This window comes from Poecilia latipinna, unplaced genomic scaffold (assembly GCF_001443285.1).
Source record: "Poecilia latipinna isolate Pla-1442-1.1 unplaced genomic scaffold, P_latipinna-1.0 Scaffold530, whole genome shotgun sequence".
In the NCBI taxonomy this organism is placed as follows: domain Eukaryota; kingdom Metazoa; phylum Chordata; class Actinopteri; order Cyprinodontiformes; family Poeciliidae; genus Poecilia; species Poecilia latipinna.
The window spans coordinates 201,202-213,126 of record NW_015113146.1 but is presented as its reverse complement, the minus strand read 5'-3'; the positions used below and the strand labels follow the sequence as shown (position 1 = coordinate 213,126).

At 38.1% G+C, this 11,925-nt stretch overlaps 2 protein-coding genes across 3 annotated transcripts in view; both read left to right on the top strand.

Moving 5' to 3' along the window:
* LOC106952616 (uncharacterized) overlaps window positions 1–4,120 on the top strand; it is a 20,548-nt gene extending 16,428 nt beyond the window's left edge. The window contains exons 12-15 of the mRNA XM_015040840.1: window positions 291–760; window positions 934–1,033; window positions 2,371–2,701; window positions 3,455–4,120. Coding sequence (XP_014896326.1) covers window positions 291–760; window positions 934–1,033; window positions 2,371–2,701; window positions 3,455–3,537 — 984 coding nt within the window. The 3' untranslated portion in view covers window positions 3,538–4,120. The remainder of the gene's footprint in view (window positions 1–290; window positions 761–933; window positions 1,034–2,370; window positions 2,702–3,454) is intronic.
* Window positions 4,121–5,741: 1,621 nt separating this feature from the next.
* Window positions 5,742–11,925, top strand: part of LOC106952614 (paired amphipathic helix protein Sin3a-like) — a 20,622-nt gene continuing 14,438 nt past the window's right edge. Inside the window, exons 1-11 of one of the 2 annotated variants that reach the window (XM_015040837.1) lie at window positions 5,742–5,956; window positions 8,274–8,498; window positions 8,619–8,807; window positions 8,931–9,037; window positions 9,196–9,511; window positions 9,603–9,854; window positions 9,941–10,093; window positions 10,887–11,042; window positions 11,170–11,256; window positions 11,376–11,494; window positions 11,583–11,808. In XM_015040837.1, the coding sequence (XP_014896323.1) occupies window positions 8,313–8,498; window positions 8,619–8,807; window positions 8,931–9,037; window positions 9,196–9,511; window positions 9,603–9,854; window positions 9,941–10,093; window positions 10,887–11,042; window positions 11,170–11,256; window positions 11,376–11,494; window positions 11,583–11,808 (1,791 nt within the window). In that variant the 5' untranslated portion in view covers window positions 5,742–5,956; window positions 8,274–8,312. Of the gene's footprint in view, window positions 5,957–8,273; window positions 8,499–8,618; window positions 8,808–8,930; window positions 9,038–9,195; window positions 9,512–9,599; window positions 9,855–9,940; window positions 10,094–10,886; window positions 11,043–11,169; window positions 11,257–11,375; window positions 11,495–11,582; window positions 11,809–11,925 lie in introns of both variants that reach the window. The other variant, XM_015040836.1, reaches the window with a different exon arrangement.

The window sequence follows — 11,925 nt, the reverse complement described above, 5'->3', positions numbered from 1 at the left end:
GCAAAGTGCAGAAACTGGCAGGAGGGTTAACACTTACTGAGTTTCTTGGTAGGAGTGATGGTTATAGATTTTAAATGAAAACTTTTGGAGAATCTGATGATATTTTTATTGTTTAGTCTGTGGGAAAGAAACAATCTCTCTGACTTAATGAATGTTTAGCTTTTAACAGTCTAAGTATTTTTTTTTTTACTTACCCAAATCTAGCCATAGAGAAAACTTTTTGTCACGTCACTTCAGATACCAACATTTTCAGCACCAATAAAAAGTTATCCTATGTTGTTTGTTTTCAGCACTCTGGTACAGAATTGATTTATACCAACACCTTGAAAAGCGTGCATCACACCATGATCAGCCGCCGGCCCTCGCTCATCCTCCCTCTGGCTTGCCGGATCCCAGGAGCCCAGGTCAAAGGGCCGCAGCATGCCATCGGCATGCCAACAGAGAGGGAAACGTTTGGCGAGGTTATGGTCTGGTTAGAGTTTCACCTTCCAGGACAAGGGCCTATGGCACGATTCACATCCACTCCCAGGTTTCGTTCCAATTTCTTATCATCTCCAAGATTTCGTCGGGATACAGGTTCAGAAAGCAGCACCTCCAACAGCAGCACTCAAACTGGTCTCCATGTTGAGGAGATGGTGAAGCAGTTGGACCTGTATGTGATGTCTAACTGCAGTGTTGATCGAGCTGAGATGATAGTGACAGACTGTATGGAATCTGAGGCGGAGGACTATTCAGACAGCCATCCTATCATGGAGAAAGGGTAATATGTTTTATTATTCAGTTTGTACAGTGTCCTTGATTGTTTTTATTATTATTATTATTATTATTACCCTAATTACTTACATCCCACTGAAATTTGACAGATACTGAATGATATATCTTAAGTAGAAGGAAACATTAAAACAGATCATTTGGTTTCAATTTCTGTATCAGGTGCATGATGTCCAACAACACACTGGAGATTATTACAGAACATAAAACTTCCAAGATTTACCGTCTGGATATAAACACAATGGCAGTCTCTGGAACAAAGGTCTGGAATCCCACTTAACAACATTTATGTCACACCTTATGCTTTTTTTCTGCCCATTTCAAGTCTTTAAGTTTTTCTTTTTCATTTTTATTTTATCTACAGTTAGATGATGTGAATTAAATACTGGTTGGTCCATCACTTTGGATTAAACTGGAACATTTCTGTGGCTTTAGAGTGCAGTTAATTACTTTACAAACCTCAATGAATTTTATTTGAAGTTTTATGTCACAGACCAACATGAAGCACTTGATAATTGGGAAATGAGTGGAAAAAGGACAAATGGTTTTCTTTTTTTTTTACAAACAGAAAGTGACAATGTGCTCTCTTTACTCTGATTTCCCAAAATCAAACCCAGTGCAGCCAAGTTCTTTAAGATGTATCTAATAATTAGAGAATAAAAATATTTGATTATAGAAATATATCTTATTCTGTGATAGACTGGCGACCTGTCCAGGGTGAACCCCGCCTCTTGCCCGTAACGTTAGCTGGAGATAGGCACCAGCAACCCTCCTGACCCAACTAAGGGGCAAGGGTGTAAAGAAAATGGATGGATGGATGGATGGATGAAATATATCTTATTTTTGTTAATTTGGGTGTACCAGATTAGAATAACAAGAAAAGAAATGATACTATACAATAAAGACAAATTTAAAACATAAGAAATAGTGTAGTTACCATCTGACAACAGAAAGAGTAAAAGAAAACAGCAAACACTGAACTGTCCATTGAAGTACTTAATCAGAGTAGCAGAAACCCAGAGCTCTGTTGACCAGACAGAAATATTAGCCACCCTGATGAAAACGTGGAAAACTCTTTATTTCCATAAAATTTACCATAATAAAATCTCCTCTCACTTGTAATCTTTTAAAAAGAACAAACACAAAATCTCCACAAGGTGTGATCAGTGTACTTTATTGATGTGCAGAACTTTAATGAGGAAATTTTAAACACATGTAAAAGAAAGAAGCTTTAAGAAGACAGCCACAGCAAAAATCTGGAAAAAACTGAGCTCTGGAACTTTTTTTTTCTTTGCAAAGTTTTACATTTCTAGACATGTAAAGCTGGCATCTTAAGTTCGATAAAGTATTGACTCAGAGGGACTAAATATAAATGCATACTTTTGTTATACTTATTGGTAAAAATTCAAAAGTCTGTATGTCCTTTTCTTTACACTGCATATTTCGGCTGTGCTTGGTGTTGATCTACCAGATAAAATCCTAGCTAAATGTATTAATGCATGTAGTTTGCTTTCATGTCTGCATTTACTATGTTATGTTCTAAAATACACATTTTTTCTATTTGATCTTATTGTTAACTGCAGCTTTTTGTACTTCCAGATGTATATTGAATGCAAAATCAACCTGTGCATTGCCACCATGCCCTCTGACACATGCCCTGATCTGTGTAGCAACTCAAGCAGTTCTAGCATGCTGATTGACAGCGTGTTCACTAGCACATACTCAATCCGCTCTGGGCCTGTGAGTCTCATGGTAGCTGATTTTATGAACAGAAATACCACTGCAACCAATCCTCCTCCAAGTAATGCTCCCTCAGCTACTGGACCAAACCCCTCCCAAACAGCTACTATGCCAGGAACTACTCCACCAGCTTCTCAAATTCCCAATGTAACCAGTACAAACCCAAATACAAATACTACTGCATCTCAAGGTAAGAGATCAGCTTCAATGCTTCACTTCAACTTCAGTTGATTAATAGTAGACAATTTATGCAATATTTGTCATATTAGTGTCTCACACTTACAAATTACTACAAAAAATTGGAAGCTATTGCATTTTTCTAACATTGCTGTCCCAGTTTAAATAGCCTACAGTCGTACCAAAATAAGTTCATACCCCTGGTAGACCCTGTTTTAAATTAATCTTTTTATTTTACCAACATTTATTCTGATTGGAAGTAAAATTACTTTTCTTGATTGACCCAGCCAGAGTTCCATCTTGAATTAGATAGTGGATAGGGGAAAGATAGTTAATTAGTTGTGGGAGCTAAAGAATAAGGTGATGAGCTTCTAAACTGAAAGGTCATTGTCAAATTACCAGACTGCCATGTGGCTGCCAAAAATTTAGATCACAGTCTAAAACTACACCAAAGATCCTTGGGTTGTGGTCTTTAGCCCCACCCAGTCTCGTTGAGCACTGACCTTGTTCATAATTTTTTAGACAAAATATAAACATTTTTGTAATATCTACAATAAGCTGGAGGGGAAAAAAACATATATTTAATTACTTTTTGAGAGATCCCTGTCTTGTTTCCTATCAGAAACAATATTTTCAAGCAACTGAGTCAGAATAATTTCAAAGGAAAATCAACAGGGGGTATGGATAGTATTGTGTTTAGTTACCATTTAGATTTATAACATAAATCTAACGCTGTATCCAACTCCTGTCATTTTTCCATGTGTAGCTCCAGAAGTGGCCACATCCAGGATAACTGGTGTGATCCTAATGACTATCGCCATGTTCCTCCAAATGGCCATCCTTCAATGAAAAAGCTGCTGGACAAAGACTTGTCAGACAACGGAGCACAGCATGTTTTTGTTATGTAACTTTGCAGGATAAAAGAAATTGTTCCAGATTAACCTGACAATAGAGGCATAGCCAATCTAATGCACATTGCTGCACTATTTAGTTATTCATCTTTCCCTATCTCTATCTTTAAAGTGAAATGTAAAATGCTTCTTTTGTTATTTCACTTACTTCACAAAATTTGTTAAGCTTATCTGATAGAAACACATTGTTCATCAGATAAATTTCAATATAACACTGGCAATATAAAGAAAGCCAAATAATTACCTAAAGTCAAATGAACTATGTTTTCAGTTGAGCAGATAAAAACATTTTGTTCTCCATCATCTCTCCTGTGATTTTTCCCCCCCAACATATTTTACAAATGTCATCATTATGTTTTAAAGACAATTTGGTTTCCAGTGTTTGTCTTACACATTATACTGAAAATGTGCATACCTGCTCACTTTCCTTGAAAACAATTATTTTTCTTATATTATAAATCATTTATATGTTATTGCTATATGCTGTTGATAATAAATACTTCTACAAACATTGAAATACATTAATGTTGACTTTTGTTGCAAAGCTATTGTAGCATGAATGAAAAATAAAACGCTACAATGAATGCAAAGTTGAATGCACTGATACTTAGGCAAATGCTTTTTTTTATTAAAAGCAACTTAAAATGAAGAAATCATAATTTTAACATATTTTGCAATGCATTACTTCCATATTATTTTATACAGTGTTGTGAAAAAGTGTCTTTTTACAGATTTATTTTGTTTTGTCACTTTTTGTCACAAAAGTTTCAGATTATTGACCTTAATGAATGCAAGTAAAGTCTGCAGTGCACTAGATGTAGTTCTGGGTACTTTGTGGACAAAGATAACCCTACTAAATGAAAAAAGCAGTTCGAAATAATTATTGTTTACCTTATCATTGTGTCATATTGCAATTGGAATTAAGACTTGACTTTTGCTAGGCCATTCTAATTCAAGTTTTACTTAAGTTTAAGGCATGTTCATTAGTCATCAATTAAACAAAAACAGACTGGACAAAAACATGGTCAGTGTGAGAATTCCAAGGCCAGAATCCCTGCTGACAACAAAAAAAGGTCTGTCTCATTTTTATCAAAAAAGAAAATACCTCTTAATGAGAAAATAAAGCTCTGTCTTATCTCGTTAGTCTATTCTGTAGACTAACGAGACAAAAGTATTACTTTTTGGAACATGTGCATGCTGTTACACCTGATCTAATAAAACATGCAGCATTTCTGAAAGGGAATTACCATCACAAAAATTTCATGGAGCACTTCCAGCAACTAGCCCTTCTACATTAACCATCAATGCACTTTTGGGGTATAAAGTTGGCCACTATTTGGAAGATTCACTACTGCTCAATATTTTGTCAGTTCGTGGGTCATGGCTCTCTCTGTGTAGTTTGCTGGAGTCCCAAAGCCATATATAAATTTCTAATCCTTTTTAGACTCATAGATGTCAATGTCTTTGGTTCTTATCGGTCAAATTTCTTTAGATCATTGGATTTCCAATCTTTATGTTGTAAGATATAGTATAGTGTAGTTTGGGATTTCTGAAATCAGACCAGATTACTATTCTATTACTACCAGAAATCAGGTCTGGATCTGTCTAGTGGAACTGAACTTGGGAACATGTTCCTATAGATTATGTTTTCCCCCTTAATAAGATAAATCATAATTTGAAAACTCTATTATGAATTTATCCTGACTGCCTTTAATATTAAAAAGTGTTTGATTCAAAACAAGCAACAAACCTGTAACAAACACTTTTTCACTGTGCTGTATGTTTTAGAGATTTTCTATTGTCTTGATTTCGTCTTCTCTTTTCGCACAAAATGCTGCTAAATAATGTTTTTTACATCAACTCATGCAATATTTAGAAGTATCCGAGGTGTGAAGGATGAGTGGGGTGTCTTTTGTACCTCTACGGCCACATGCACATCGGGAACTGATCCGTCCCTGACTGCATGTCCATCTACTTGACAGCTACCCTCGCACTTTACGCGCTCACGGCCCTTATTTTGTATTTTGATGCCTTTAGCGAGATTGTTGCTCACTAGCGTTACTGTATTTGTTTTCATTCTGGAATTCTGACCAATCCCAGCTCGATGTGGGCGGAGACTTTGCCGCCTTCACAGCAGACCACGCCCCTATGTTCAAGGAACAGCGCTTCATACATACACTGTTGTTAGCGACGTAGCCACTACAGTCAGTTATATTTCTCACATTTATGTTTGCCAACGCTTCTCAAAACTTTCCTTCTCTTTTCATCACCGCCTGATAAATGCTGGAGTAGCAGTTTTCCAGTCGGGGATCCTTTACATCGGAGTGCAAAGTTGTAGTTGTTAGCAGTCGATCTAGGTAAGTTAATTTATGTTAGCCGAGGGTTCCTGTGGTAATGGGGTCTGGTTGTTGTGCTAAGGTAGCCAGCAGCAACATAACCTTGCCGAAAAGACGTAAAAATTAAGCAGGCGCTAGTCGCTTTTCGACTGTGATGGAATCGTGTCGGTCTGTTTTATTCTATCTTAAAACTGAGGAATTCAGCAGCGGTAACGTCAGGCTGCAGCGCCGAGAACTTACTGAAGCTAGTCGCCAGTGAGGCTAGCAACGTGAATTAGCCGAGAGGCTAACATTAAGCAGGCTAACCTGGTGTATTTTACAGTTAGTTGGTTTTTGCCTTTCCTACTTAAAATTTTAAGTGAGTTTTGTTAAGAGACTATTGTTGCTAATAGAGAGTCTGTTTTTGGAAACTTTATCAGCAAATTTAACGCTTATTTGAACGTGTATGCGACGTTTGAAAGCGCAAGCACTAGCTTGCTAGCGGTCTCCGTGAGCTAACGATACTTAAGATTAGCTAAATGAATGACTGTCAATATAACTTAATTCAAGCACCGTGGTGTACTGTTTACGAAAAGTGACAAAACGATCCATTACTGTACGACTGTAAGTAAGTTTTCTTACATGTCTTCTACCCAGCAGAGAGGAGAGGGTAATGTCAGTTAAGCTCATCAGATGTTTGAATAAAGTGCTCTTTCAGGAATAACCCGACAGTGACAAGTTAGTACTTTCTGGTTCTGTCTCGCTGCCAACTTATAGACACAATCATAACTTGCTTGCCACATAAACTGAAACGGACGAAAGTCAACGTCAGCCATCAGACCAGCGAAAGCGGTCATCTTGCCGAAAACGGATAGCTCGGTGTTTAGCACGGAGGGGGAGGGGAGACGAGAGCGCTGCAGCGATCGACAGTGCCAGCAAAAATGGAGGCATAAATCGGATAAATGTTCGGTTTTTTGTTGCGCTGCTGTACTAATATCGCAGCCTTTCGCCGTCTGGCGTGTTTGCTTCTCGTTTCGAAGAAGAAAAACCGAAGCTATATGTGACAAAGACACACTATCTGCGACTGAAACGTTTGCGCTCTAACACCGTGTTCTTCCCAGACGGTGGTGTAGAGCAATGAGGCACAAAGACTACCCTCCTCTGCCTAAATCCGATGACGTTTACTTAGGGACCGTCAAGAAATTACTTTCTATGTACAGCTGTGCTATTTTGTAAAAAAAGAAAAAAAAGAAACGTAAGATATATTTAAAGCACGAGGGAAGGCTTGAATAACCAATGTAAAATAAAATAGCTTGACCAGTATCGGGTGCCACTGGAAAAGGCAGAAAACAAATCATATCTGGACCGATGTAAAGGGATGGGAATTAATGTGCAGCCACCTAATCAATAAATTAATCTCCAATAAATATTTAACTAAATAGCAATTATGGGAAATTATAAGTTTGGAGCTATTAGAAGTAGCAAAAAAAAATCATCTGAAAAAGTTTTAAAATAAATTAAAATTGTACATTTTACAAAGTTTATCTGTGTAGGGTAAAATGTGCAGTTGAAATTCTGATTGTTTAAGATTGTGATGATATTGGTAGCAATTACCTGCTGTCTTCTTCACTTTTCACTCATTGTCATGATCTCCCCACCATTTCGCTGTTTTTTTTAGTTTAAAGTTTCATTTGCTTTGACTATAAAGTGCAGTGAAATTCCATACAATTGGTGGCATACATATTTTTAATTTAGTTTTGATATTGCTGAAATACTTTGCATGGTAATGTGTTATGTCTTTTCGTAACATTTGTCAGACATTATTACTCTTGAAACGTTTGGTTTGAATTTTGTGTTTAATTTTGTTTGTGTCTTAAAAAATAACATAATGGCTGTTTGTAATGCCTCTGAATGATGATTTAATTGCATTGTTTGGTCTGGACCCAGGAAGAATATTCTCTACTATGATACGAACAAATGGTATCCTTAAATAAACAAATATATCATTGGCATGTCGATTGTGCTTCCCCAGTACTTAGGATGCAGTACTGTACAGAATCTAGACTGTTGTTATTGAAATGGCGATTGCAATTTAGTGTATTGTGCAGTTCTACTTGCTATGAATGACGCATATCCTATTAATCATTGCCGGTTGAAAAATATTGCTCACTATGTCGCTAATAATAGGCTAATAATCCAGCAACACGGACAGTTGCACTGTTAACTGTTTTCTGAGGTGTGTCAGTGGGCGTTTGGAGATTTGTTTCACAGTTTTAAATCCAGCACTGCCCTAATGACTACATTTAGAATGTAAGTGAGAAAGTTTAAGAAGTATTCTTGTGTTTTTTTTTCTTTTAAGCTCTAGTAAAGTATGCTCTAGTCTGAGTATGTGTATACCATGAAGAGACGTGCAGAAGACCCAGAACCGATTTTTGTGCAGCAGCAACCACGCCGTCCACCAGTTCAAGCTATTGGAGAAGGCTTTCAACGGGCCCTTGTCCCGGCCCCACCTGTTGTTGAGGCTGCTGCAGACACCATGCAGCCCTCAACTGGTATACAGTACTCTCTGCCCCAGGCCTACCAGGTATGATATGAGGCAAATATTTACATTCTGACATATATTTTTTTAAAGTCAATGACAGTTAGAAACCTGCTTTTTATGCAACTAGTATTTACTTGGTTCTGTTCTATTTCTGCCTTAAAGGTGCCTACTATGCCTCAAAGCACAAGTGGACATGGGCACAACAATGCCACACCACATATTGGCCCTCATACACATAGCCTGGCTGTGCAGTCTCAGGGACCTGCAGTGGTCCCAGGTCATGTTCATCCCCCCACACCCATAGCTTCAGTGCAAGGACAGCAGCAGCAACAGCAGTTTCAGCGGTTAAAGGTTTGAGCAACCAAATGCTTTTGGCTTAAGATGTCAAAAAAAATCTTTGTTTGATCATGTATTTCCACAAAAAAAACAGATCAGGGAATATGCTAATATTTTTTTTTACTTTTTACTTTGTAGGTTGAAGATGCCCTGTCTTATCTGGATCAAGTGAAACTGCAGTTTGGGAATCAACCTCAAGTTTATAATGATTTTCTCGACATTATGAAAGAGTTTAAATCCCAGAGGTCAGCTTTGTTTTCATCGGTTGATTTTGAAAAATAACAGCAACAAAAAATAACAATAATACTTCTGTGTTTCAAATTCACATTCAGAATTGATGTTTTTGAGTTTAGTTAAAAGTACTTTAGGTGATAATACGGTGTCATTGATTCTGTTTCTGCAGCATTGACACTCCTGGAGTCATTAACCGTGTGTCGCAGCTCTTTAAGGGCCACCCTGACCTCATCATGGGTTTTAACACTTTCCTGCCGCCTGGTTATAAAATCGAGGTTCAAACCAACGATCTGGTGAACGTAACCACGCCTGGTCAGATACACTACATAACTCCTCAAGGAATATCGGTACAAAACATCCCAGCAACTGGAGGACCTAGCCAACCAACTAGCCTCCAACAACACCAGAGTCTCCCACAGACCAGCCTGCACACCACCACTACCCCAACTATCGCCACTCAACCTGCTTTAAACAAAGCCAGCAAGGTGGAATACTTATTCACCTGTCTATTGATTGTAATAGCTTGTGGTGGTTTAGTGGCATGACATATTTTTGCGTTGTCGTTTCTCTCAGCAGCTTATTCAGTCTCCGGCCCACACACCCACCAGCCAGCCGAATCCATCCATCCCGTCGTACGCCTCACCACGTTCTCCTTCAGTTCAGCCCCACACTCCCGTCAGCAGCACCCCATCCAGCGGGCCACCTCTCCAGAACAACCAACCTGTGGAGTTTAACCACGCCATAAATTACGTCAACAAGATCAAGAACCGCTTCCAGGGCCAGCCGGATATCTACAAGGCCTTCCTGGAAATCCTGCACACTTACCAGGTGAAAAATATGACATTTTAAAATCTCTGGAACTTCTGAAGAACATTCAACTCACTCCTGCTTTCTTTGGATTCTAAATGTTTTAGAAAGAACAGCGGAATGCTAAGGAGGCTGGGGGGAATTACACACCAGCTCTGACTGAACAGGAGGTTTACACTCAAGTGGCCAGACTTTTTAAGAACCAAGAGGACCTACTGTCAGAATTTGGACAGTTCCTGCCAGATGCAAACAGCTCAGTGGTGAGTCTCTGAATGCAGCCACAGCATCGTTATGCAAAACTAACTGGGTCAGTGTTTTATTAGTCACTGGATATCTAATAAAAAATATATCTTCAGCTGTTAAGCACCACTGGATCTTCAAAAGTTAAAGATTTAGAAGAAGAAATCTTAAATACCTCCAGGTTTTCCCAAATAGATCTTAAATTCCATTTAATTATGCCTTAAATTTGTTTGTCATCAACATTAAATAAATTACCATACTGTGACAAAGTTAAATTAGATTTAATTTATTTAGCTGAAATAACTGGAATTTTGGTATTTGCCTATAACTTGCGTGTGATTACAATGTTACCTTGTAAAGGCCTTTGCTAACTGCACTATGACTCGCATACCAGAGACAAAACTGCCAAATCGAGCAGGGTACAAAATCATGAAGCTGGAATAATGTATGTTTTAAATTTAAATCATAATTGAAATTTAACTGAGATAAAACTTGCAACAATCTTAACCAAGCCTCAGAGTCTCCGGTTCAGAATTTCATAACAATTTATCCAGAATGAGGATGTTAAGTCAAACACTTTGTTTGACATGCAAGACATTCTTTGTCTTGCATGCTTGAGAAAATTCTAAAGCTTTTATTAAAATTTAATGATACAATCCAGATATTTTATTTAACATGATTGTTTATATTTTTGTTGAATTCCTTTTTGTTTAGTTTCTCAGGAATGTTTTCTGAAACAAAAGTACATTTGGATTTCTGTTCTTTTTCTTTTTTTCTGTTTTGTCTGATCGTGATATGCACTTCTCTGTGCAGTTGTTGGGGAAGAGTCCTCCAGACAGAGCAGAGTCAGTCCGTAATGATCACGGTCCCACAGTAAAGAGACCCTCGCTGAACAACAAACAGAGACTGAACCAAAATGGTCTGCCAATCAGGAGACCTTCTGGAGTGGGATCCACACCGCCTTTCAAGGTACACTAAGACATCTGTCAGCTCTATGGATGTTTAAAATAAAGAAAAGGTTGAACATTTGAATATTCTGTTATGAATTGTAGATTAGCGAATGTTTAATTTATGAAACATATTTAAACTCTTGCAGAAAAAGGCTCTTGTCATCAGCAAGCCCCACGGCATGGCTGAAGTCAGTAAACTCAACACAAGCACTGAAACTATGTTCTTTGAGAAGGTCAGCCTTATTGTATTTAATAATTTAAAAAAAATCTAGCTGGAAGTAAAATTTTGATAATTATGACATAAAATCGTCTAAAATCCAACTTTTTTTTTTGCTGAAACAATAAAACTCAGGTGAAGAAGGCTCTACGGAGCTCAGAGGCATATGACAACTTCCTTCGATGTCTGCACATCTTCAACCAGGAAGTGATTTCTCGCACTGAGCTGGTCCAGCTAGTCATCCCGTTTCTTGGGTAAATCTGTGGCTTCTTGGATATCTCTCGTACCTGTAGACATTAATCTAGTAACGTTAACCTCAAGACTGTCCTTGTGTTTTCACAGAAAATTCCCAGAGCTTTTTACTTGGTTTAAGAACTTCTTGGGCTACCGTGAATCTAGTCATGGGGAGCTGAGCCACGCAGAGAGTCTACCCAAGGAGCGTTCGACAGAGGGCATCGCCATGGAGATCGATTATGCTTCCTGCAAGAGGCTGGGGTCCAGCTACAGAGCACTGCCAAAGAGCTATCAGCAGCCTAAGTGCACAGGAAGAACACCGCTGTGCAGAGAGGTTAGAGATGAGTTAAATATGTCCCATCATGTTACCAAGACAACTTGGGGGGGGGGGGGGCCTTTTGTGTTTTTTAAATTTGGGTCTTGGCAGTAAGATATTTTTAAATTTTCAATT